Here is a 27305-nt window from a genome sequence, read left to right as displayed (position 1 = left end):
ATTTCGGCTCGCCGGGGGAAGGGAGGGGCAGGACCCCCTGGGAGGCCGATGCAGGAGGCTGGACTGGACGTGAGGTCCCGTCCAAGCCTCATTTTCTCTGACCGGACGTGCCCGAGGGTGAACAAAACACGGGGAAGGAGCCAGGCCGGCCCCGCTGGGAGTGCGCCTGTGCTTCCCAGCGAGAGATGTCAAGGAGGAACCCATGTCAAGGGTAAAAACCCTTCTGCCGCCTCCCTGAGCTCTTTGCAACACAACAATTGCTCTAAGGCTTTCCTCTAGGGGAACCCCCCCGCAAATGGAAAGAAACCCCAAGTGAGAGCTAAGAGGGGCATGGTCTGCGGGGCGCCTGCAGTGGCCCTGGGGTGCTGGGGGAGGGGAAGGGGCATCCTCCCTCCGCCTTGCCCTGCCCCAGGCCCAGCCCCGTCCCCATGCTTCCCCGTGCCAGTCGCTAGAGGGCACTGCAGGTGCACAGCCGGGGAGCCCCGGGCAGGCGTGCCAGGTGCGGGGCCTCGCTGCAACCTGCTGCCCCCCACCCCGTAGCTCCACATTAGAGAGCCTGCAAATGCATCTAATGCTCAGCAGCCCCGTGTGCACGCTGGGGGCAGGCTGCACGCTGGGACCTGGGTCCTTGCAGCACCGGCAGTGCGAGGTCCCATCCCAGTAAGGGTGGAGGGGGCATTTGCAGGGCTCGTTGCAATCTTGTTGCTGAAGGAAATGCTCCCCTTGCAGCGAGGAAGGGTTGAGGACGGTGGTGGTGGTTTCCCCCTCCGCATTTCTGGCTGCTCAGAGGTAGAGTTTGGTCAGTGCCCTGGTGCTGGGGCAGGTTGTCCAGCTCCCCTGGGGTTGACGGACCTGGACTCTCCAAGCAAGGCTGGATCCTGTGCTGTGCCTAGCAAACGAAACGCATCTTTCTTTCAGGCTTGAGAGCAAGGTAGGAACAAGCCAACAGATGGTTTGTTCAGTCCCCCTGTCTCTGTCGTCCCGTCATCTTGGATTGCAGTTGTGCATCTCCAAATGGTGGTGGGGTAACAAATACCTAGAGCAGTTTAAATCATCTGCTGTTTTAGTTCAAGCCAGGGGGAGAAGCATTCAGACTTATTGGTCGGGTGCAGTTCGGGATGAAAGAGCTGCAAGGCTCCCATTCAGCTCTGGGTCTGGGGCAACTCTTGTCAGCCAGGTGTAGATTAGTCTTGTTAACTAGACACACCTGGAGGGTCTCTGCCTGGGGTCTCTTCAGTTTCTTAACAGGCATGAATGCCTTCAGATTGTCACTCTGGGGAAGGGCCTGGATTCGGTGCTGGGGTCTGGGGTTAGTCCATACATTTCCTGGGTGCCTCTTTCTTCCCTATTAATGGGAATGCCATGCCTCAGTTCCCCCACTCTCTGTTCGGTCTGCTTACCTACTGCCCGAGGGGTGTACATTTTCAGAATCAGGGGTCTTACCTTGTATTCAGAAAGGCAAGTTCCCAGCTCTGCCACTGAGCTCCTGGAAGACTGTAGTCAAGTCCCTTTCCCTCCTTAGGGAGGGGGAATGTGTTCTGTATCCTAGGTATGTACAAAGACAATATGGTAAGTAGCCTATAATGCAGACTGACCAGCTAAACACGTTGTTTCCCATTCATATTTTGAATGCTGGGACGCTTAATTAATGTCTAGACTCCAGAATTAAGATTGATGCAGATAGACTTTTAAAGATAAACAGGCTTGTTCTAAAGTTTACAAAGTTTAAACAAGTGCACCTGATATGGGAGGTTAAACTTAAGCAGCGGTTATGAATCAAATATCAATAAATCAAAGTTTTATGCAAAGTGGTAAACTCGTTCTAATCTGTATGGAATTACGGAGGATTTGTACCAGCCTTTATCAGCTTCAGGTTAATTTTAGTGCCTTGTTCCATAACATTTGCAAGGTGTTTGTCAGTCTGTGCATGTGATTAATAATGGATCTCTTCTGGTAATGTATATTTCACATGGAGGCATAAAAAGGTCTTAAAAAATTTAAGATCTAAAACTACCAGGGAGAGTAAAATAAAGGCTTCATCCTGAAATCCTTTCCCCACAAATACACTCAAATCTGTCATGAGTGAGGACTGCTAGATTGGGCCCCATATTTGGTTTCCACTGCCCTCCTGAATCTTAGCTGCTTGTAATCTGAATGTAAGGTGAAACAGAGGTAGCCATGTGAGTGTTTCCTCTTGTGACCCAGGGTTGTTATGACAACCAGAAGTTTGGCATGAAATCTGTGGATGCAACAGGCCAGCACCTGTTACGAGAGGTTTGTGAATAATTCCTGTGTTCTGACTGCTTATAAAATTACTAATTTTTTCAGCCATGGAATTGGTGGATTTGCAAATTGCAAGTCCTAGATCCACGGCACAGTGGAAGTATAACCGAGTTTTGGAAAGTAACTCCAATATCTTAAACTAGTTTCAGACAGTGTTTTCAGAATGGTTACTGAAACCTTGTGTGCAGAGGGCGATTGATAGTGCTGTAGTCATTTTTAGTTATATAGGGATTGCATTCTGTGCCTTCTGCTCTAAAAGCACAAGTTTGTAGCAAAGAGCTACAGAAAAATCCCTGCTAGCAACAAAGGACAATAGGGCATAACTTGAGCAGTTCTGGACACAATTGGTAAGGCAGCGATTCACAACCTTGCACGGCTGGGTGCTGCGTAAAAGGTGTCCTTGTTTAAATGGCATAATGTCCCAGTATGGCATCATGCTGGTGATGCAACATCACTGTGATCTATCTGATTTTGCATTGACTCAATGTTGTGATGCTTTGGGCCCAAATGTGTGTCCAAAAGGCACTTTTGACCTTTAGACTTAATACAGGGAGTCCGAGTGCTTCTTAGCTTCAGATGCAACTGTGCTGAGATCTTGGGTATTTTTCTTGGACTTCCTTATGAGTCCCATTCAATGCAAAGTATGGCTTTTGTGCTTAGAAGTTTGACTCAGTTTGGTCAGACAGGGTCTATAAGGAGGTTGCAAGAGGAAATACTTTGAATACCACTTCAGCCTGATCTAGAACGTGAAGGGGTGGGTGTGGAGGCAAGAAAGGTAAAGGAAACAGTTCATGAGAATGAATCGTCAGTTGTTAAAGGAGATATTTTGCTTAAGAAATTAAATCGCATTCTCAGCTGGGTGGCGCTTCCTTGAAAGCATGCAGTTCGTGTGCTCATGTCATGCTTTTTTGTCAGACTAGCAACTGAATCATCTAGCTCTGTCTGTAAAATATATACACATATCTAGAAAAACCTGATGGTGGGAAAAGGGAGTGCTGCACTCTGAGCATTAGCTCTGAAAAAGGTCAGGCCTGTTTCCTTTGTTGTAAGTCGTTGCGAGTGGCAAAACAGTTGGACCAAAATGGAGGGGTCATGCCACAAAGGGAAATGGGAACTCGGAAGGACTCTTGGCAGCAGCTCACTAGCTCCAAGCCCAGGAAAAGGCTCTTTGAATGGAAAGTTTCCAGTTTGACCTTTGGCTGACGCTCATTTTCAATTAACGAGAATTAACATTCTCCCCTTCTTATATTTGTATTGCTGTACCCATTAAGACAGGGGTGCGGCTCAGTGTGTGCTTACAGTTTACAAGTTTCTGCCCTAAGAGCTGATACTCTAACCAGCCAAAGGATGGGAGGAGGAAGAGATGGCGTGACTTACCTGAAGGGCAGAGGTGAGATTACAGTCCTGGCCTGCTGCATGCCAGACCCTTGTGTTTACTAGAATACTTGCAATTCTGACTGATCTGTCAACTCTTTCCTCTACCTTGGTTGACACGGACCTGTTTCACTACGTTGTCAGGCTGGTCCTGAGCATCTGTATGTCTCTATATGACCCAGGGTTGTCCACAAGGTAGCTGACAGCATCCCATATTGCAAGCTTCTCATACAGGCCTATCTGCAGCAAATTTTGTCATTTGTACAGTTAAGTCACTGGCAGCTGCAATCTGGTGAATAATTCAGTGGTACCCTTTACTTGCTAAAAAGGACATTTGAAGAGTTTATTGTCTGGGAAGAATTGGAAGTGTCTGTTGGTTGGGGTTTTTTTTAGAAACAAGCCTATGAAAAATAGACTTCATGCTATCAAGTTAAAACAAATATTTAGCCTTTTAAAATTTGTAATTTAACGTCATTTTTAATTTATGTGACTCCTACCTAGCAAAGCCCTGATTTTAGACTCCTTTGAGTGTGCAAGTTCGTTTGAGATCTCTACTAGTGGAGCCCACCACTGAGATCTGGGCCCCTTGCTAAGCTTAGCCGTGATACCCAGCACCAGAGATGCTGTTTGCTGCAGCATTTCTTTCAAATTCAACAGTAAAAAGAGACACATGAGTTTCTTTCATATTTATCATTTTGCATTTCCCGCTTCCCAGCTAGAGCAGTCCTTTGCTTTTGGCTTCGTCGTGTTGCAGATGAATGTTTGCAAGGGAAAAGGGAAAAAAGGTGGCGTATGCACAATCATATATAGACTCTTTTAAAGAAATTTCACCCTTGTATTCGGAATAGAAACTAGAGCTTGGTTAGAAAAATATCAATGATTGTGCTGTGAGAAATGTTGGTGTGCATGCATGCAGGAGTGTGAGGGGCACCTCTGCCCCATCACCAAATTTCCTGCAGCAATGTTTGGTTAACAACAGGAGATAAAAGCCCAAAGCTGAAAATATTTGGGATTTCTAAATTGTCTTGGGTTAAAAAAATAAACCCAACACCAAACAAACTTTGTTGTGTTGAAAACCAGCAATTTTTACAGAAAACATTTTTCTTCTCTGTTTATCATTTTCATTAAATAAAGCCAGGCAAACAGAGTCCTGACTGCAATTAAGATTTAAATTTTGAGCCTAAAGCGATTTTTTTTTTTTTTTTTTTTTTTTTTTTTTTTTTTTTTTTTTTTTTTTTTTTTTTTTTTTTTTTTTTTTTTTTTTTTTTTTTTTTTTTTTTTTTTTTTTTTTTTTTTTTTTTTTTTTTTTTTTTTTTTTTTTTTTTTTTTTTTTTTTTTTTTTTTTTTTTTTTTTTTTTTTTTTTTTTTTTTTTTTTTTTTTTTTTTTTTTTTTTTTTTTTTTTTTTTTTTTTTTTTTTTTTTTTTTTTTTTTTTTTTTTTTTTTTTTTTTTTTTTTTTTTTTTTTTTTTTTTTTTTTTTTTTTTTTTTTTTTTTTTTTTTTTTTTTTTTTTTTTTTTTTTTTTTTTTTTTTTTTTTTTTTTTTTTTTTTTTTTTTTTTTTTTTTTTTTTTTTTTTTTTTTTTTTTTTTTTTTTTTTTTTTTTTTTTTTTTTTTTTTTTTTTTTTTTTTTTTTTTTTTTTTTTTTTTTTTTTTTTTTTTTTTTTTTTTTTTTTTTTTTTTTTTTTTTTTTTTTTTTTTTTTTTTTTTTTTTTTTTTTTTTTTTTTTTTTTTTTTTTTTTTTTTTTTTTTTTTTTTTTTTTTTTTTTTTTTTTTTTTTTTTTTTTTTTTTTTTTTTTTTTTTTTTTTTTTTTTTTTTTTTTTTTTTTTTTTTTTTTTTTTTTTTTTTTTTTTTTTTTTTTTTTTTTTTTTTTTTTTTTTTTTTTTTTTTTTTTTTTTTTTTTTTTTTTTTTTTTTTTTTTTTTTTTTTTTTTTTTTTTTTTTTTTTTTTTTTTTTTTTTTTTTTTTTTTTTTTTTTTTTTTTTTTTTTTTTTTTTTTTTTTTTTTTTTTTTTTTTTTTTTTTTTTTTTTTGGTCTGGGGGCTGTGGGGAAAAAATCCACCCGTTCTCAAACTCACGGGTGTCAGCACAGAGAAATCTGTTGCCACTGACTTCTTTTGCAGACTTGGAGAAATTACTTTTTTCTGTGTGCATCAGGCACCATCCCTCTAAAATGGGGATAATAATACCTCCTCCTGAAGACACCAGTAATGGATGTGTGCAGCGTATCATGTCGGTATGAAGTATTACTATAGATGTAATAATGTACCATGTAAAGATATCATTTCAAGCCATTATAACCTACGCACTCCATGGTTAGATGAGTATAACCATTGAGGAATATGCAGTTTCATTACCTAAGGCCCTTGCAAACTGAGCTGACACAGTAAAATAGAGTAAAAGAGAATGGGGGCAGAGGGCTGGAAAGTCTTGATTTATTTTATTTACTCAATTTATGGAAGAGAAATTTAAGAGGTGACTTGATCATTGGCTTATGTACGGAGAATGTGTTTGAATGGTGGGGGGAAGCTTTCAGCCTTTCTCACTAGAATTTACTGAAGTGGCAGAAAGGGTATGACAGGTTGCTGAGATGGCAAAGTTAGACAAACTGAGCCTTGAAATTGGATGTGATTTCCTAGCTGTCAACCCAAATGTTGGAGCGATTTGCCAGGAGAAACGGCAGTCTTGCCACCTCATGGAGTCTTTGCAGTGAGCCTGGTTATCTTTGCTTTTGTCCAGCTTTTGGGGGAGACTTTGGCCTGTGTGCAGGGGAGAGGGGCTGTAGTCTCTGAGCGGGGGCGGAGAATGCTCAGGTGCCTGGCTGCCGTGTCTTACTCGCGTACTGCAGGTCATGCTGATCGCCAGGTTCGAGACCAGATTGGCAGACATCGTTCAGATTGTTCACATTACTCTGCAGTACAGGGCATGTCATCAGTTGTGGCAGTGGTGACACCTGGATCTCTCCTGCCCACAGCCCACTTCACTCCTCCAGGGACTGAAATGGTCTAATCGAACTAGAGTCTTTGGACTTGATATCGAGGTGTAAAGTGGACTACCTGAGCTTATCTTGGCCTGCGGTTTGGGTATGACTTCTATTTGCTTTGCAATTGTTTCCACAGGCAGAGCTCAGAGGGTTTTAATGTAGACAGTGGAGTTTTATTTTCCTGTCACTGTTATGGTGAGGGGCCGATACTTTTTTTTTGGTGAGGGGCTTGATCCTTTTTTTCTGCAGCGCCTGCCCACCTCTCCTGAGCTGACTGATAGCTGCAACACTTCGTTGCAGACTAAACTACATTCGGATGTACTTTAGTTTACAATGATGCAAACTCATTTAAAACCCCCAAAACTCTTGCGCATGTACAGTGTGACACCATTATGCCACATAAAGTGACATTTTTATCATGTGTACATGGTAATGGCGTCACATGTACAAGCACCCTTACCGCTGTGGAAGGTCTCTGACAACCAGGCCTTTTACAGGCTCTGCTAGAGGGAAACATCTGTTTTCCTAAAACAAAGCTGCATGCTGCTGCCCACAATTCAGGGTTGGAAGCAAATTTCCCTGGTCCTTTCAGCTGGCCTGTGAAAAATCAAACCGCTCCTGCGTGGATTTTTTTGAGAACGGAGCCCTCTGTTGTTCACTGGATAGTTTGCTGATTGAAATAATACCTCTGTGGTTATTCAGACATCTCCAAATGCTTCAGGAGCCTTATTCAGTTCTTGCCACCTCCCGGTGGTTCTTTTATAGAGTTATGAAACGACCTGTGCAGTCACGCACACAGTGATGGCCAGATCCATCATCTCTTCACTTTTAAAATCAATCCCCGCCCTCCCCACCCAATGGAGGAGTCCTGTCTTCTTGGTTCTTGTCCTGAGAGGCTGCTAGATCTGGGAATACATCCCCTATCATCTTTCCCCCTGCTACCCCTGTCCTCACCCCTCACTACAGCTGTACGACTCATACCTTGGTTATATTAGTTTCCATGCAGGTGGTTTGTTTGTGAAGGTGGGGCTGAAGCTCTTCTGACGCGGAAGCCTGTTCCCAGAGACATCTCATCCTGTGCCGTCCTGGCTGCTCCTTGCGTACGTTCAGCGTGTTCCCGGTTCAGAGTAGCTTGCAGGCAGGCTTTGTGCTCCTCCACCAGCAGCTGCCCATGTCAGCAGAGCTGTTGAGCAGGGGGTAAAATGGAGCCTATGCTGTGTCCCAGCTGCTTTCTTTTGAGTACTGCTCATCTCAAGAAGCGGCAAGAAAGAGCTGCCAGGTCAGTACACACTGAAAAGGTGTCCAATGAACATCCTCCCCTCTGACGCTAATACCAGGTCAGGCTTGCAAGGGTGGAGGGTGAGGTCTGGTGAGGTGGTGTTAACACGGTGCTCCCTCCCAAGACCTCCTGCAGGTCCAAATGTGATCCATATTCTATCTGATGGGATACTCTGATGTCTGTTAGGGCCTTTCCTACCTAGGATCCAGAGGCCTTGTCCAAATGTAACCACAGGTGCAGGAGGGATCTTTAATCTACCAAGGGCAGCCCCTCTGGGGTGGAGCATGAAAGCCAGGTATCAGCTGCACAGCAGTGCTCTACTAATGAGAGAGGAAAATCCCAGTGCCTCTGACTAAGCACAGGCCAATTGCAAGTAGTTTTTGAGTTGAGGCATTAGCAGGTGGTAGGGGTGGCTTCATACACACATCAGCTGGGATTTACCTTGATCTCTGGAAATTCAACTGAAAGACTGTCAGGAATTGTGCCTGTAGTTTTCCAGTGGAGACCAAGCTGTAGAGGGCACGTGGGCGGGCAGAGCTGGCCTCCCGGTGCAGAGCTCCATACTGCGTGGCTAGTCATGATCTCTGGTATGATGCCCTTTACAAGATGAGGGATGCACCCTATGCCTTTGCCCAGGTGTAAGGGGAAAAAGACAGGCTGTGGCTCAAGGTCTAAAGGGCAGTTATAGTTTGCAGCCGGTTAGGTCCCAATCTTGCCATCGGAATCCCATGGGCAGATTAGGTGCTGGATCAGGCAAGAATGACTCCGCTCTGAGCAGCTGTGACCAATTCTGGGAGGCTGGCAGCAAGTTGGCGCCTGAAGCCATTGACCACCCCCCCCCCAGTGTTGTCCCTGTGTCTCCTGTCAGCAAGAGCACTGGACTGGTATCTTTTCTATTGCAGCTCTGTCTGCACCGGAAGCTCCTTTGCAGTCACTCAGGGTTTATTTGAGTGTCAAATATGAATAATGCTGGAAATGAAGAGAGCTGGATGTTTGTGCTGACAGTGTGTGATGGGCAAACCAGAGAGGGGCACAGCAGGCAGCAGGACCTGCTAGTCTGTCAGTCAGTTGATGCTGGCTATGGTGAGCTGTCAGGTCCTAGCATGGGGAGAATAACTGGGGTCAGATCAGTAGTCTGGGACCCATGTCTTGGGTAATGACAGCTGAGAGGAAACTGCAAGGCAGGCCTCTTCCCTCTGGTTGACAGCAAACAGAAACACCCTTCTGTTCTTGCAGGCCTGGTCTGTGCAGGCTTTTTGGGACCAGGGTAGGTATCTATGTGGTTGAGGATTGTCAGTCCTTATGCCTTTTATTTTACCAGTCTAGTTACACTGGCATTATCTGAGTTCACACTCTGGCTATGCCGGTGCCTGATACCAGTAAAGCTTTTCCTTTTGATTTATGAGAATGCAGACACAAGTGCTTTTGTATGGGTCTACCTGTCCCTGCTGTGGAGGGTGAGGGTTATACTGCTTTAACCCTACTGCCACAGTTCAAGGGGTAGAGGCCTTGCATGCAGACAAGACCTTGGTGTGTCCTGATCCACAGCCACAGTCCAGTTCCACTGACTGAGAATCCAGGCCTTTGTTTGGCTCCCACTGCACAGTTCACTGATTGCTGCCACATATTTATTTAAGGGCTGAGTAATGCAAGTTGTCTAGAGTGCACCTCATGTTGCCCAGGACTACACAAAAGCTGCTCGCCTGAGTGCTGAGGCCGTGGGCCCTGCATGTGGAAGTGGGCTGCTAAGGCACGGCGTGATCATCCAGGTGGAGGTGGTGAGTCTGACTGCTGGTCTTCTCTGATTTGACTCTCCCTTCCTCAGTTAGAAATCCAAGTTATCCCCTTTGCTCCTCAACTTGTTTCCCCCGTGGGAAGTTTGCTGCTGGCTCCCGATACAAGTTGGGGTGTCCGAGGGGGAGTGTGACACTGGGGACTTTCACCCAGCTCGGGACGCCTTCGAACCCCTGCTGAAGCTGGCATGCGAGTGCTCTCAAGTAACTGTATTTCCTGGTGGATTTTAATCCCTCGGCAGGGCCTCCTATGTGAGCATAAGAGTTTGTAGCTGAGCAAAACAAGTGGAGATGATTTCTCCTGTGCGCTGTGGCTGGACTTGCCAGCTGCCTGCCACATCGCAGATTCCCCCAGGTGATCTGTTCTTGCTTGTTACGTAGCTATTGTGGAGTTTCAGCCTTGTTGCTAAAAGGGTACAATCCAAAGCCATGTACTGAGAGCTTGGTGCTACCCTGATCCAGCAAAGTACCATCACATGTGCTTAGCTTGAAGCATGTGATAACCCTGCTGACTCCAGGTGGACCCCAGGTGCTCCAGTCTCTTTGTCCAACCCGTGACAGAGCAGAGCATCCCGCAAGCTGAGGCAGAAGGAAAAATTGAGCACGGGATAACCTGGTATGTTTTGTTTTCAAAACAGCTCTCTGCGTTCCCCTGGCTTCGGGCTCAACCCAGCTCCCTCGCATGCTTGAGCAGTTCTAATCAAGTTACTTGTCCCAGCTAGAAACTTCTCCCAGGAGTCAGGCGTGCAGCAGTGGGTCCGTAATGGGCTGCTTTATCCAGGTTTCATTTGTCAGTGTCTCTTTACATTAGCAGTAGAATTTCTAATGCATTAGAGGTAGCCAGCAATTTGGGCATCAGCTGCTTCCATTCCTTACAACCAATTAGCTGGTGCTGGGATCTCTTCCCTCAGCATGCAGGCTGCTGCATACATCTCCCGGTCACTATAATGGAAAGTATTGAGGCAGTGTTTCAGTTGGAGTGCCAGGGGAAATCCCAGAGAACTGTGCCCAGTAGAGTCTCTCAGCTCAGCTCTGATCAAAACAGGTGACCAAAAGGGGTATTACCCACTGGTGATGTTTTGCAAGCCCAGAGAGCAGTTTAATCATTTTTACCTACAAATGCAAGGTGTATGTGAGCACTGAGAAGCACAGCAGATGCAGATTAAGCTTGCAGTTGCATGTATGTGTTTGACCTCTGCCCCAGTTGCCTCGAGTTTAAACGTTTAGGCACAGATGCTGCCCATTTCTGGTGCTCTAGGCTCAGGAGTTGCAAATTGCTTAAAGGCAAGCAAATTGAATTGGGTTTTTTACCTAGTCCAAATCTTTCACTCTGTATACTGGACACCTTGGCTGTAGGCATCTCCAAGAGTGGAACTGGCTGATAGAGATATTCCCAGGTCCTTTTGTTGCTGAGAAAAACAACAGGTCCAGAAGGAAGAGCTGGAACATCCAGAAAGCTAATTTGCCAAAACAATGAGAAAAAGCAAAAAATGCTGCTAAAAAGATTTAATAGCTTTGCAGAAGGAGACTGGGCACACACCTTGCTGGGGTTATTTGACCCCAGCAGGCTTCCCTGCCCAGAGCAGCGGGGCGGGACCCAATGATGGCACAAGGTCCCTTCCAACCCTAAACTTCTGTGAAAGTTGTGATCAACCTGGCTCAAGTCAGTGCTTTATTCTGTCTCCACTTTCACCCCCACTGTATTCAGAATTAATTTTGCAGAGACTAAGTGTGATGCTTGCTCCCCATGATGTGATTTAGTAGATTTGCAATTCCACACTTTGGCCCCCTTGGGGTGAGTTCTCACTGCCACCAGCCTCCCTGGGAGCTGTTGGTGTCCCTGAGAGAGGCAGGTTTCCATGTTCAACACACTCCTCCTACAGAAATCTGAGGCAAGCAATCATGGGTTTTGGACCATACTTCAAGAAGGAGCCTCTGTGGGGAGAGACCCCTGCCCTTGAGCAGAATCGTGGGAAGTTTCTGCTGCAGGCTGAAAGGCTTTGATGTGAAGCATGAGTCAGAAAGCTTAACCTTTTGGAGAAGCCCTGGGAAACAGGCAAAGTGGGGATTGTTTGGAAACAGAGAGGAGCATGAATCAAGGCCCACATGTGGCTTCACATCTTTGCATTGAAACCACAGCAAGACTTCAGTTTGGGGCAGAGTTTAAAACCGGCAGTCTGATACACAGGGAGTTAATGCCCACAGGGTCAGCGTGGCAGGGCCAGGGCAGTTGAGGATGAAAATGGAATGAGTCTGTGAATGGTGGATGCAGCTGGCATCCTCATGCGGACGGGAGTTTAGATCTGGACATGTCCCTGGCAGACTGTGGTGACTGGCACCTCTTTGCCCTCCTGCCATTGCAGAAGAGTCTGGGGAACCTAATCCAGGCCTTGGCTTTGGTGTCAGCTTGGTGCCCTGCCAGCCTTTCACCCCGGTGACACTCACCTGTCTTTGTTACCCAGAGAAATAGTCAAACATACAAGTGACTCTTGGCCCAGGCTCTGACCACCTGTGTCCACTTTTGGATCTGAAATCAGGCCACCCCAGTGCTTTCTGCCAAGCTCTGATTATAGCTCTGGGGTTCATCTGGGGAGTGGGACCAGCTGTGGGGCTCCACCCTACCCCCACATTGACCCTTCTGGACTTTGCATTTCTTTGATACGATGCCTGGTCAGCATCTCTCAGTGGAGTGTATCCCTCCCGTCCCCCGATCCAGATTTCTCTGGTTAAGGAACTTCAGGTCTCATTGTTTAGAATCTGGGCCCAGCTCAGCTTTGAGCTAAAAGTTGAAATTGGCCCTTGTGATCCTGAGCTCAGGGGCACTTCTCATGGGTGCAGCCTTGCCTAAACAGATCCTGTAACTGAAGCCAGTTGTAAAGGTCCTGTGACCAAAGATCTCTCAGACCAAGAACGGCCATCCCCATGGGCCCTGTTTATATAAATGCACCACTTCTCCCAATACAGTGGGTCTTGGAGAAGTCAGGCACACTGTAGTCTGCTGGCACTGTGGCGTGTTTTCACAAACCGGCCTTGAGAGCTCTGCCCAGCTGCTGTCTTCTTTTCTGTAAGCCTTGGGGGATAAGTGGTGGCAGAGACCTGCTTTTATCAGGCTGTGTCAGGTTCACTTAGCATCACCCCGTGTCCCACTGAAGCTAGTTGTACGGACACCTCTTGGCATTTAGCTCACCATGGTGGCTGAGAGCTGAAGTAACTGGGGGTTGACTTCAAATTCTATTTTGTTGTTGGAGTAGTTGTAAAATTGCATTTTAAAAAAACCTAACATTGTTCATCCTCCACAGCTTCCACCCCTCAGATGGGAGAGCAGGACAGGTGCAAACTCTTCAGCATACTTCATAAATGTATAGATTCGTAGATGCTAGGGTCGGAAGGGACCTCAACAGATCTATGAAGTATGCTGATCACTTCCTGCTCGCCATCCTTAGCTCTTGCTCACCTTTGTCTGTGAAGTGCTGTGCCAGCCTCCCATTTCACTGACTGTGAAACCGAGGCACAGGGAGGGAAAATGACATGACTGAGGTCAAACAGCTGGTCAGAAGCAGACTGGGAATAGCATTGTGGCTCCCAGTACAGGTGGTTGTTTGCTGGGCAATGCTGTCTCCAGCTGTTTTGCTGTTAAAACTGAGACCTTGTTGTCTTTTCAGACTGAATATAAGGAAAAACTTCATGGTTCATGTGAGCAGACTCTGGAATAGACTCCTCGCGAGGGTGGTGCAGGCACCTACCCTGAAGATCTTCAAAAGGAGACTGGACACACACCTTGCTGGGGTTATTTGACCCCAGCTGTCTTCCCTGCCCAGAGCAGAGTGGGGCTGGACCTGATGATCTCACAAAGTCCCTTCCATCCCTAAACTTCTGTGAATCTGTCTTTGGCGGCTGGGGAACCGTGCCCTTCAGAGTCATGTCTGTCACATTAATTAAGTGGCTGCTTGGTTTATGGTCTCCTTCGCTGCGGTATGTACCTAAGTACATGTCTGTAAAACCCTGTTTATTGGCGATTCCAGTTCCCTTGGCACCATCACCATGGTCTCTTCATCATGTTCCGAGCTGTAGGGACTACAGCTATAAATGAGCTATTAGATGCAAGCAAGTTACGTATCCTCAGAGACGGGGTAGCCTAGGTGTTGACAAGTGCTAGAAGGCTGTAGTTTACTACTAGGTTTTAGGTTATGTTATAGTGACCAAGCAGTGGTGCCCACAGGCACTTAGCCATTCTGCATCCACATCCCCAAAGCAATTCCTTCTATCTGGTCTGATGGCTCTTGAGACAGCTGCTAGGTGAGTGTCTTTATAATCCAGCTTCTGGCTCAGCAGGGTAGCAAGAGAGAAGGCTTGCTGTATGGCAGGAGGGGGGGGGGGGCCGTGAGGACTGCCCTTTTCAGTACCACGGATATCTTGTAGCAGGCGAAGCATGGAAGAATCATTATAAAGTTCAGCAGAGTGATAATGGGAAGCAGCCCAGTGCTGGGATTGCTATAGCTGATGCTAGCACACGCCCTGGTGGTGTCAGTCCACCTGGATGACAGGCAGCAGGTGGTTATTGCCTAATGAAGGCTCAGCACCGTGTGGGTGCCCCCGTGAGAGTGCATGGGGGTGGACTGTGTCAGCTCTGTGGTCCTGGGGGTGCTGCACAGAGGCTCAAACTATGGCAGAGGTGATTTGCAAGTTAATGAAAGAAACCTCTTGGGTTAATCCGCGTGGCTTGCATCATGCTGTCGGGGTGGGATGGCCTGTGAGAAGGTTTCGTCTTTGACAGGGTCCTTCTACAGGCAGCACTTCCTAGTCTTTTCCATGGCAGCCTCACTTCCCAGCACCTTGTGACCCCATTTAGGGTCCGGCCTGACCTCTGTGATTTCTTTCTTATGGGGCTCATGACCCCACTCTTCAAGGGTCATGATACTGAGCTGGGGAATCGCTGTTCTGAAGTGACTGACTCAGACTTGCTGAGGCTTCTGGGCAATGGGGCCCACCACCCTCCACCTCTTCTGGCCAAAGCCTGGAGGGTGCAAGTCAGGGTGCAAATGTGTCAGAGCCCCAGGGTGATGTCAGGGTGGCCCTTGATTCGGCTGTCAGGCCCTGTGCTAACTTTGGGGGTTTGTATGGGTAGGCACGTGGTCAAGTTGAAGAGGCAAGGGATCACCCCTCTGATGCACTCCAGCTCCTCTCCACCTCCCCACAGGCACCAAAGGAGGAGCGATGTTTTGCTGCTTAATTGGCTGAATAGTCCTGGTTCAGGGGACTCTCCTCCACCTCTTGTGTGACCAGGGGTAAGTTTCTTAGTGCAAAATATAGATGCTACCACTTGCTTGTCTGTGAGCCCCTATTTGTGTATAAAGTGCCGAGAGATCCTTGCCCTGGCTCAGCCTGTATGCATCACCAAGCCCTTGCAGGCACTGGGTCATAGCATGTGTCAGCACCTTCCTGAGGTGGAGTGTCACTCATGTCACGAGTCTGGTTCTGAGTGCCTGCTTGTTCTGAAAGGGTCTGGATTTGGAAATGCAGCTATTGGGCTAGGGCACTGGAAACTGAAGGGGAAGACCCACATCTGGAACGAAGGCCCAGCCCCTGCAGCTTGGTTTATTCCTGTCTTCTCACATCTGAACCCTTGCTGAGCCGCTAGCCTGGTGTGGACTTGCTAGCGGTGTGGGAGGAGGTGGGTGGTAGGGACTGGGGTTTAACCTTATCACTCTTTGCTTCTCATTTATCCTCTGTCATAGCAACAAGAGCAAACATCCACTTAGTTGCTAAGGTTTCCTCAGGATAATGGGGTCTGGTGTGTGGAACAGGGAGCAATTACATTGCCTCTTTGAGTGAGTAATAGCTGAAGGAAAACCAGGGCAGAACTGCACCTGGTCTGAGCAGGGAATGTGTTGGAGAGCCAGGCTCCCAGAGCAGGTAGCTTTGTGAGGAGGCTGCAAGTTAATTGCATTGGCTCAGCTTGGACTGGGGAATAGGAACTTTGCTTGGGCCAGCTGCCTGTTTATTTTAAATAAGAGAAACTAAAAAAAAAAAAAAAAATTAATTGGCTAATTAATTTTCCATATAAATGAGTGATCTAGATGTGAGACCGGTTAGCTAAATGGATTAGGCAGATGAAAGCTGATGGGAGAGCTCCTGCAGTTTGCTTGCATGTCTGCATAGGGCATTCTAATATGAGCCAGCCTCCAAAGATTTCATGCTTTATTGGCATGCTTAATCAGCCAGCTTGCATGTGAATTAGTGCTCTGGGAAGGCCTACTTATGCTCAGGCTGCATCTTCAGTGCCAAAAAGGTGTGTGTTGCCATTGAGAGCACTAGATTTGTGCATGGAAGTAGCTGCTGAAGCCCTGTATCTCTGCCTCCATGTAGTTAACCCTAGCTAGCTACAAGGGCTACAGCCAGGTAAAACTACATTCCATTTGGGTAGCTCTCTTGATGGAAAATCATGCCTTTTCTTTGTGGTAAAACCAAATCCTTAGCCTGTTCCCTGAAGGGCCTGGAGTCTGAGATCATGGTTTATTGCCTACAGCTGCCGCAGCTCATGGAGGTGATGCTTGCCCCCAGTTGTAATCAGTAAGTAACACATTGAATCATCTGGATGCAAACTGGCAGCTGTTTCCATGTGCGTAATCTGCTCAATGATCCCAAAACTGAGGCACAGGCTCTCCATACATGAGATGCCAAAAAGGGAGGAGAAAGCGGTGCTTTAAGAAAGCCTTGGCTAATTGTAAGCTTTAAGAAATAGAGAGCTATAACCTGTCACCACAGGAATGATGACGTACTAAGCTGACTTCCATTGGTGGCTGGAGGCCAGTTACATTTAACGGGATTACTATCCGTTTTAAGCAAGGGGCCTTGCTCTTTCTTTGGGTTGTTGCTAGCAAAGAACCATTCTTTCCCCTCCCTCCCTTCCCACTGCACTCTCCTTTTGCAACTAGCCTGTAGTACCTGGTCTGAGTGCCCCCACCCAAGTGGCACGGTGTCACTCCTGGGTAATTCAATTCCATGTGTGATGCAGGTACGCCAGACTGGAGGGCACTAGGTCCTGTAACTCAAGGTTAACTGGTGGAGCTTCTTGGAGCGGAAGGAATCTCTGTCCCCTAATCTTGTCCCTCAGCAATAGGATTGTGTCCTAATAGATGCTACAGTGGCAGCGAAGATTACCAGATGAAAGGGAACCAGGCAGCTTCAAAGGCAATTCCTTTGAATAAAACATCATCATCTTCCCTTTCTTGAGCTCTCTCTAGGAACGTTGTCAGGTCCATCTTGGCTCAGGCCCGTGGACTGTCTGGTTTAATACCCTGCCCCTCATGCTAACCAGCAGGAGAGGCCCCTGAGGGAGTGTAAGGGCCCAGCAATAGGCAGCAGAGAGCCCTATAGGTGCAAAACTAGTGGCATGTCGGCCCCTGGTCTATCTGATGCCAGGCCTTTACCTGTCCCAGGTGGATCCCCACAGAGCTCTTGCTTCTGGAGCAGGTCCTGGACTTCAGATCCCAGTGTGTGCCCTGTGTATAGTCAGCACAGGTCTGACTGGGTCTGGGTACCTGTGGTCTTTCTTTGACACTGTGGGATTGGAAAGAAATGCAGTGACCAGGCTGCCCTCTCAACACCAAAGGGTTGTTTGTTCAAACAGTGGGAAGAAACTTTTATCGGAAGACAGGGCTTGAACACTGCAGCAGCCTGCTGGCATGCCTGTCTCTTACCTGACAGCCCTACAGCATCTGCTGGTGACCTAGGCATGTGTCATGTGCACAGAGGTCTGCTACCCTCATACAGGACAAGTGGGTATTTAAGAGCAGCTATTCAGTGCAGTGTTGGACATTTCACTCACAGCATATTATTATTATTATTATTATTATTATTTGAATGCTGGTAGCCCCTAGACACCCTCTCCAGCACTGGAGCCAGGTTGTGCTGGTTCTTGGCACTGAAGAGGCGGTCCCTGTCCCGAAGAGCTTCCAGTCTAAATTGGTGAAGTGGGCGACGGGTTAGGGAAGGCGGTGATGCCTCTGCTACTCTTCTGCTGAAGTGCTGCCTTGATCCCTGTCTTCACACACATGCAACATCCTGGCATGCTTTCCCTGTTGCTTCTTACTTCCTGCCAAGTCTCCTGTTTTTAGTTTTAGCCTTGTGTCTCTGAAGTCAGCTGGAGGGTCTGCGTGTTGCTGAGCTTCCTTCAGTGCTCTTCCCCTGTTCTCTGCCAAGGCTGCTGTGACTCATCTTTGGAGAGCCGCACCTGGGTTTATGTAACAGACACTTCTAAACCAGGCTGGGTTGGGTGAACTGTTGCACTTTGTCATTGGGATGGGTCTTCCCATGCCTCCTTGGTTTGGACTTTCCTCAAGAGAGGCTTTGGCTTCTGATGAGCTCTGTCTGCAGGGAGCCTAGGTGAAAAATGGTGACTCAGCCAGTGTGACCCTGGTGCCATCCCTTTCACAGGTCCGTGTGACTCATCTGGAACATTTCTCCCCTTGGCTAGCCTGAGTCATGCTCTCCAGGGACCTTGTCCTGCATCTGTTGCCGGCTGTGTGGTCCAGTTCCGCTCATAAAGAAACTGCATCATGCTAATGGTTCTGTAGGCAAAGATGTTTTTGGACCACGCATCCTCCCAAGCATCCCTGGCTTGTGAGGGAGCTGTTTTCTGCAGAGCTCTCTGCAGCAGTCCCCACGGGGAGTAAAGACAAACTAGCCTTGACCCAGAGTGAAAAGATTCTGCCTTCTCAACGTGGATGTGAATAAGGGAAGAAAACCATCTGTGAACAGGTAGGACTCATAGATAGTGGAGTGGTGATGGAGGAGTTAGTCTGCTCACGCTTGGAGAAGCTGCAGCATCTCCAAGAGCCATGGGTTCCTCTTGATCTCTTCTGCCATGGGAGAAGGGCTGCTTATTTTCTGCTCTGTCTTGCTTAGAGCAGAAGACTGGAAAAGGATGGCCCTACCGAGAACCGTAGGTGGAACCAGTGGCGTGAATGTTCACTGTCGGTAGACTGAAACTTCATCATGTTGCGGGGGGGCCATTTCACAAGTTCGCTCTTGTTGTCAGCACATTGACACCATGTCTCAGTCCCTGATCAGCAGGTTCTGGTGTATGCCTGCACAGCTGTACTGGAACAGGACTGAGATGCAATGTAGCACAGTCTCCAAGAGTAAAGAGCAGCTTTCTGGTTGTGCCAAGCCTACAGGACATGCAAGATAGCAGCCACGAGGCAAGTCCATGCTCCCTTGTTGTAGCAGCGAATGTTGCTCCTGCAATGCAGTCAGTGAATCCTGGCCCACAAGCTGGGATCCTCCTCACTCCATCTGCCATCCCAGCAGCTCTGGTTGAAGTTAGTGGGATACGTGATGCTGCTGAAAAGTTGGAAAAATGAAGCTTCTCTTGCCAACAGCATATGGACTAGTCCATTTAAAAACCAGTTCTGGTTTGGGGGCGTCCCCTGAGCCCTGCTGTCTGCACCTCCATTCTGTAGCTGCGAGAGCAGGGACAACACTCTGAGCACGGAGAAGCAGGGAAGCCCAGTGCTGCTAGTTTTGATCTGTCACATTGGGAGACGGTTCCTTATTTACTCATGTGTGATGCAACAAGCTCTGCTGTGTCCCGAGGAAAGCGTTCACCGAAGGCTGCCTTAGTCTGCCCCGTCTGCAGTAATGCCAAAGGAACTAATGTTTCACAGATAAGGGACAGAAGTGCCCTGCTACCTCCCTTGGCGAATGCAGCTGCAGGTAAAGCACACTTCTGCCTCACCACTGAGCTGACCTCTGGGTACTGTTCTTCAGCTGTCACACCTGTGGTGGCTAGGAGCCGGTCATTGCATCTTGGCGCTGCTTGAATCAGTGCAATTACATCAGGGATAAAAATGTCTCCCTGGGTCTAATGCTAATGAAATGTGTCACCTTAGATCTTCCTTTTTGAGACTGCATAAAAGATGTGGGAAGTGAGATCTGACAGACTTTGGGCTACATCCTTAGCATGCCTCTTCCCTGCTCACCCACCAGCTGGCATCAGGGAAGCCTGGCATGAATCCACTTGTCTACCAAAATCCAACCTTGTGCCTTTAAAATAAGATAAGGCCCCGGTGTCTGCTCTAAAGAAAGGTGTTTGTGCTGAGAACAGTGGGTCACGTGAGCTGCAAGAGGACGTGACCAGGCTTATAGAAGCAAGCGAGCAATTCCTAGCTGTGCACTTCTGTTAAGTTCAGCAGTTTACAGCGACAGTGACGTGCTGTCCCAGTCTCTGGAGCTGGCCAGGATACCTGCCAACAGGGAAAGGGAAGTACCTCGGATTGCAAATGGTAGGGGGAAAGGCTTGAGGTAGTTTTCCCTTTTTCCCTGCAGCACAAACGCTTGAGATTTCCCCAGGACTGTACAAATCCAGACCATGGGAGTCCATTTGGTTTTAAAATTCCCCTAACTGTGGATAGCCCTGGAGGCATTAAGAAATGAATCTGTTGCAACTGAGCTCTTCAGGTGTTTAAGCCTAGTCTGAAACTAGTTGGCCTGCACGGGATGGAAGAATAGATCTTAGATTTGCTACCAAGTTCTTTTCCCTTCACTTCTTGTCCTATTCAGCTAGGATCCTGTAGCTGTTTGTTTTGCATTAGATAGTTTCTCACCTGAGCAGAGGAGGGAGGGGTTGAACCTTTGAACAGCTGGTTTTTGGACTGAATTCCAGCCATGATGCACTTGTTTGGCACGGGGCACACAGAGGAGACGTGAGTCGTCTTGACTATTCGACAGACTTCTGCCTGATTTTGGAGTGCGTCGGGTCTGCTGGAGAGTGGCTGATGTCAGTAACACGCTGCGATCAGTCAGGAGCCATCCGCTGGAGCTTACGAGCCACCCTCCAGGCCGTTGCGGGGCTTTGGAGATCTCTTTCTACTCATGTCTAAATTCCTTAGGCAGCTGTGAAAAACCTGACACTGGATTATTTGGGAGAACCGATCCCTGCGTGGCTCGCTGCCTCTGGATGATCTCTGGAGCAACCCATCAGGTGGAGGATGTATCCTGATAGGAGTGTAGCACAAGTCACCTGTTTTCTTCCTTACTGATATTTTTTTACCATGCCAGGAGCTTTGAACAAGCTGGGTGACTTTATCCAGTACCTACACTGTACCTGCTTTATGCCCCAGCTGAGGGACTGTAAGAACCCCAAAGAAAGAAAGACAAGCTCTCTAGGACTAGCTGCTGGCTTGGTAGGCTTTTCCCTGCAAGTGCAGTGTATGGGATCCACGGAGCTAGCAGAACACTTGCTGGGGCTTGGGGTCTCATTCTGATCGCTCTTGCACCACTGTTTGCACCTGACATCTCCATATGATGTTGCAGGCTGGCATATCAGGCCATATTTTGCTCAACAGAAGTGGATTTAAGTCTTTGCAGTGCCTTGGGTCTGTTGGGAGGGACTGATTTAGGTAACATCTTTCGGTCAGTCCAGGCCTCTTGGTGGTGGCTTAAAAGTATTTGTATTATGCAATAGCGCTTTCCAGCTTGAACAGACATGGATGTAAATCACCCCCGTGTGAGCCTTCAGGTGTATACATACGTGTGGAGAGCAAGTGGTGTATCAGGAAAGGTTTAAGGTGTGCATGTGTATCTGTGTGCATTTGTAAAAATGTGTGTGTAACACTGGCATGTATGTGTATACCTATGAACCTTTTAAAACATTCTCACCTTGGAAAACCTCTCTGCCCTTCCAAGCCAGCTGTTATGCGTCCCTAATTGAAAACGTCACCTTCTGTTTGTGCACAATGTTGGACCTGGGGGCTGGGGTTCTTGGTGTGAAAAGTTTGGCCTCTCCCTGTCTGAGTTGGCAAACGCAGGGATTTCACTCTCCAGTTGCTCCAAGGTCATTTATAGCCTGGGAAGAAAGGGAAGTGTTACGAAATGAACAGGATAAGATGAGCCGTTGGTACAGAACGGTACTGCCTGTGTAGAAAGAGCCTGGTGATCTACGCTCTTAGATTAGCGTGCTCATCTTTGCGTGGCTCTTTACGTGGCATCTCGGAGGCCAGGGATCTCATCCAGTAAATACTGTACCGCTTGACGTTTTGAACATGGGTCACCTTTTGGAGCAATATAATAAGATCTCAGTTGTAGGTAGCATTTCTCCTCTGACTGGAGAGTCTTGTCCTCTGAACAGTCACCGAGGTCCCACTCCCAGACCTGGACTCAGCTGCTGAGCGTCACGCTGTCTTACACAGCTTTTGCTTTGCTGGCTCACTGCTAGGGCTTTTTGGGAAAGCATCCTTCCTCTGACACCAGAAGAAAGCCATGCTTTCCCTTCTGTGCTTCTTGTCCTGGGTAACCAGTGCTAGCCCACTTCTCCAGTGGGCAGGAACTGACTGGTGGATGTTACGGTTATAAACTGTTCAGTTTCTTGAAGCCCAGCAAGGGTTTGGAAGGAAACAAGCAGCTGCCCTATCAAAGGTGCTGGTAGCTGTTTCCTTCGGGGTGCAGGTGAAGTGGGGCTGTGGGATGGCCAGAGGGAGAGATCTGTTTGTGCAAGCTGTGTGCTTTCCTGTAGAAAAGGGCCAAGGCCATGGAGCTGCTTGTGCCTTGCATGGAAACAGAAAAGTTCAGTGTCAACAGCAGATAGGCAGCGGAGGCTCAGCAAACAGAGCTGTGCGGTCGGTCGGGTTAAGTGCACTGCTCATGCTACAGCATGCGTTTTCTTGCTTTGACTGTGCCGTTAGCAGGTGATGTCACTTGCTTGTCATGGGCGCCTGTCAAATTTGTATCTGTCCACCATTGTTACTTTTAAATAGCCAGGTTATCTCTGTCCTGCAGGTATGGCATTATGTTGCTGCCGGGCGATGGCAAATATTAATACCTACAAATGTGGAAAGCTCCACCTAGCAGCTCTGGCTTCACAGTCACGCTGGCTTTTCTGCCGTTGTTCCTTGGTGCTTTCCCTCTATCTGAGCTGCCAGCTTATGTAGAACAAGGCTGCGGAGCCTCTCTGGAGACAGATGCCTGCCAAAATGTACTGAAGTGGAGGCCCTTACTGGTCATAGCATGAGCACATCACGATCTGCTTCTAATCAGGTTGTCATTGAGCAAGAAAGGCCATGGGGGCCACTCAGGTGTTAGCAAACCAGCAGATTTCACTGGCCTTTTAGTGTAAGATCATCTTGGATTGCTAGCATGGAGGGAGGTGTTATGAAGGAGCACAGTCGTTTCCATTCATATTGACTGTATGGGGGGTTTTCTGTTTTTGTTTTTTCTTCTGCATCTCTCTCAATATGGACAGGGAGCCAACAAATCCTTTGCATTTTTCTTTACTGTCACTTTTGCTGTCAGCTTCTCCAGGCTGCAGGCTGGGGTAGCCAACACAACAGGAATTTTTTTAAAAGCTGTTTCCATTGGATTAAAACAAGAAATTGCAGTATTCATTAATGGTCTGCGTGGGGTGTTTTCCCATGGTTTGTATAAGATGTAAGCTTCTAGGCACTTCTTCAGGGTATCTTTTGAAGAGTGTTTTTTTTTAAATGGAGAACTGTAATATTCAAACTCTGGGGTGTGGGTGGGAGTCTGACAGTGACTCATTCTTCAGAGAGTTGGGAGATTAGCACATCATGGGTGTAATTCTGGCTCTTTTTTGTCAGTGGTGGATCTTTGCTGAGGGCAATGAGGCCAGGATCTCATCTCGTACCAGCTTACATGGAGCCAGCATGTTGTGGGTACAACTGTGTGGCGAGGCAGCTATTCCCAGAAAGACAAGCAACCTGTAATGCATCAGTGTGGCTCTGTTTTTCATGCAGTAGTGCAGGTCAGGTGCTTTGCACCGTGTCTTATATCCCATTGAGGAAGAAATAGGCTAGCCTGTCTAGCCCACACAGGGGTTGGACCAGAGTCTCCAAGGCCTGAGTTGCTGCCTTTATTTCCAAGTTGGTGGCATAGTGACATAGTGAAAGTTGTGTGATGCCCCTGGAGTGCTGATGGAATGGCTCTGGCTGTCCAGGGGAGAACTGCTAGCTTCTGAGCTGGTGCAAAACACGTCTTGCAGGAGACTGAACCAAGGCCATTCAACCTACAGCAGCAACCCTCAGCCAGAGGACTGCAGAGTACCTGCCCTGCTGGCACACACCACTGTGAATTTATATGGGCACCAAGGGTAATGACATCCCTTGCCTAACTTTGGCAGAGTTGGACCCCCTGGCTATTTTGGTTTCCCTGAGAGATGGTCCTCCATCCCTCCTATACTGCACCTGTCCAGCTTGGGAAGGATGAGCCTGCTGAGCCTGATTCAGATGGAAATTGTGTTTTCCCTCAAAGTCTATTTGGTCTCTAGCAAAGGCTCCTGTATGCCCCTAGTATACAGTGCTGCTGGATGTCGTGTTTGTTGGTGTATGAGCTAGAACAGGTTGCAGCCTTTTCCTGAGCCTGGAGGGATGCAAAGGCAAATTTCCTTCTGTGGGTCATGGTAAGAAGCAAAGTTGCATCCTCTGACTTTGGAGATGAACAGCAGTAAGGACCCGGACTCCTGGAGAACTGTTTCCCTCCATGCTGTGCAGCATGCTTGGTTCCTGGGCATGTTCTGAGCCCCTTGCCACATCCTGAAACTCTCCCCCCAGGATTTATATGATGCATTAAAAACCCTCAGGGGACAGTAGTTCACAATGCAAATTTGCAAATTAATTGCAAATCTCTTCTCCCAGCATTCATGTTCCATGGTGGTGCGGAGAGCAGTGAGCCAAGACCCCTGGGTACGATTCCTGACTCATCAGCTCATTTCACATTGCCTCGGTTTGTGTCTGTGGTGGAATTACCCAGCTCATGTCAGGCTCAGTTTAATGTTTGCCAAAACTTTGAGATCCCCTGGTCGATGATGCTACCCTATATAAGATACATACCATCTGAGCCACCACCTCTATCTCCGCTTGCCCTGCAGCAACTGGGATCAAGATAAATCCCCAGACGCAGACGTCTGCGGGGAAGCTCTTTGACTTCTGAGAGAGCTTCCACTGAGCTTGTTTCTTTTAGGATGTGGTCCAGTGGCCCAGTTCTTTGCTTCAGGGGTCAGGTTTGTGGATAATTCATTATGGGGGAAAAAGAGTAAGTGTTGGACCTGGAGGATAGATTTTTTTTTCCCTGTAACAATTTATAAAATCCATTATTTTAACTGATGGCTGTGCTCCCTGAGATATTGGGATCAGGCACATTCTGTACATTAGAACAATAAATGAAGGCAGCAGCCTTTAAATGCAATGTGTTTCATCTTCAGCCAGAGGTGGGAGAGTCCTTCAGAGCGTTCTCAGGATTGTGTTGTTCTGGAAAACCAAAGCCGTCTTGCAAGTCAGCATTTGGGGAATGCCTCCTCCTGTTCAGCTGAGAGCATGTGTAGGAGAGATGAGCGTAGAAAGAGACCTCAGGGCTCCTATTGACCATAGGCAAGGCAGTCTTTGATCAGGGGCCTTTCAGACTTTTCTGTCTCTCTTGTGCCTGCTGGAATCAAATCTGCAGAGATCAGACTAGGAGGAAAAACAGAACCAGCAGCTGTTCCCATCTCATCTTCCCTCATTGATTGCTTTGGTGCTCCCCATGCTTTCAGAAACTGGTTTAAGTTTAAATTGTCTCTCATCTACAGGGTTTGTCTCTGTGCTTCCCTGTGCCAAAGTGCTAACACTTGGCAGTGTGATAAGGAAGCCCCTGTTTATATAAACCTTAGCCTCCGTGAAGCACCAGTTACTGATGGCTGCTGACATGTAAGAGAGTAAATTGTAGACGGAGAAAGGCAAATATGCTTCACTGAGAGCATTAGCCAATCTGCCATCTTGATTAAACACCATTCCTAATGTAGATCAACTTAGAGCCTCTGTCTGGTTCTGGCATGGACCATCTATGGGTATATGCCAGCTGTCGAGGATAAACAGTTTCCTCCCCTGGAGCAGCAGGTGGGGAGCAGCTTTGCCTGGTATTGTCCCTGTGTGCACTAGTCTGGAACTGTCCCAGAGCTGTAAAAGGACTGGAGGACAAGACCTGGGCCCCTCCTTCCATGTGGCAGGGCAATGTGTCAAACCCCAGAGTCAGCCCCAGTTATCTCTGTGGTTCTCTGCTGTTTTTCCAGTGCCTGGAGTTTTCCTGTAGGAAGGTGCGGGGTACCACCATTGCTTCATTCTCCAGTGAGCTTGTCATCTCTGATGCACTGAGGCCACTGGCCAAGCTCTGCTCTCAGGCGTCAGTCCTGGAGCTCAACTATAACCTTTTGTCTTCAGTCAAGAGCAGTGCAGCAGGCTGGGGCTGGAGGCCTACGCCCAGCGGCTATGCAGCGTGAACTCTGTGGGTGCATTGGATAGTGCCATCAGAGCTTATCCTGTTTCTTTTTCTTACAGGTGTAATTGCTCCTGCCTTAGCGCTAGTCAGTGGCCATGGCGGACACGATCTTTGGCAGTGGGGTGGATCAGTGGGTGTGTCCCAATGACCGGCAACTGGCACTGAGAGCCAAGTGAGTACCTCTCTGCGGCCCTCCTGCCTCGTTCCTGGGCTGTGGTTCTGATGCAGGAGTGCAGTGCAGAGCCATCCATATCCCGGAGCTGTCGAATGGCAAAGGGACTTCTCAGTAGTCAGGCTTGAGAGACCTGGGTTCCAGTCCCTGCTTCATCACTCTCTTTCCGGTGGACTCGGGGAAGTGCTGTCCCACTCCTGAGTCCATCCCGCCAGCCCCCTCTCTGAGAGGTGAAGCAAGTGGCAGCAGAAGCCAGCCTCGTCAGCATCCCATCCATAATTGATGGCCTCCCCCAGTTGGCGCCCACTCTTTTGTTCAGAGCAACATTTCATTTGATCTTTCCCGAAAGTCAAAATAGTGGAGGTGCGAATGCGCAGAAGGGGAAGGGAGAGAAATGACTCAGCAGCTAGAACCATACTTGTCTTTAGCTGCTCTCCTTTCGTGGCAGCCCAGGTCCTGCTGCCCCCACTCCCAGCCCAGCGTCTGCATCAGTGTGGTTCAATGCGAGACAGTTCTGCCCCTCCTCCTCCTCCTCACCAGGCTGATGGGAGATGGACCATGAGTGTGAAAGAGGCAGAGCACGGCAGCCTGCAGCCACTTCCGGGGAGCCCATGTTAAAACCTCATGCCCTGGCACTGAGCAGAATGCTGCAACAGTACCCTGACCTGCTCTTGCCTTGACTGTTTCGGCCAGGAAACCCAAGTGAGGTTGGGAGGCATGACATTTGCTAGCCAGCCCGAGAGGCAGGGGGAGAGGGAACTGCCTTGCCCATGGTACCCAGTTAGTCCGTGGCTGAGCTGGCAGTGGAGTTCCTGGGTCTACATTTCTGGCAGATTTTGGCTGCACAGACTGAGGCGCCTTTATAAGGGCTTGAATTTTTTTTTCCAAGGCAAGATAGTTTAATTTCCTAAAACCAGGCCCCTTCAGGGTATCTCGGGTTGAACACTCAAAGCCTGTGGGATCTGAGATGGCCAGCCGCCTTGGAAGGCTTAGACACCAATTTCCTGCCTAAGCACGGGGTTGCGCGTTGCCTCTGCCAGGCAGACAGAAGTGTGTGTGCCAGCCTGCGCAGGTAGAAGGAAGGCAAGGCCTGCCTGGAGAGCATCACATGGCAGGGTGGGTCAGGTACAGGTCAGGGGAGTGGGTCTCAGCCCAGCTGGGGA

General features: G+C 47.7%; 1 protein-coding gene across 11 annotated transcripts in view; it reads left to right on the top strand.

Annotated features, from left to right (window-relative positions):
• RPH3AL (rabphilin 3A like (without C2 domains)) overlaps positions 1–27305 on the top strand; it is an 87794-nt gene that overhangs the window by 17752 nt on the left and 42737 nt on the right. For 4 of the 11 annotated variants that reach the window (XM_025214841.1, XM_025214849.1, XM_025214848.1 and 1 more), the window contains exon 2: positions 26030–26142. In XM_025214841.1, coding sequence (XP_025070626.1) covers positions 26066–26142 — 77 coding nt within the window. In that variant the 5' untranslated portion in view covers positions 26030–26065. Of the gene's footprint in view, positions 1–129; positions 212–883; positions 932–1283; positions 1310–9514; positions 9693–10248; positions 10324–13626; positions 13680–19961; positions 19994–26029; positions 26143–27305 lie in introns of those variants that run through there. The other 7 variants (XM_025214843.1, XM_025214844.1, XM_025214847.1 and 4 more) reach the window with 7 other exon arrangements.

The sequence above is a fragment of the Alligator sinensis genome, unplaced genomic scaffold (assembly GCF_000455745.1).
Source record: "Alligator sinensis unplaced genomic scaffold, ASM45574v1 scaffold1801_1, whole genome shotgun sequence".
Lineage (NCBI taxonomy): Eukaryota > Metazoa > Chordata > Crocodylia > Alligatoridae > Alligator > Alligator sinensis.
This window is presented reverse-complemented; position numbering and strand designations above follow the sequence as displayed.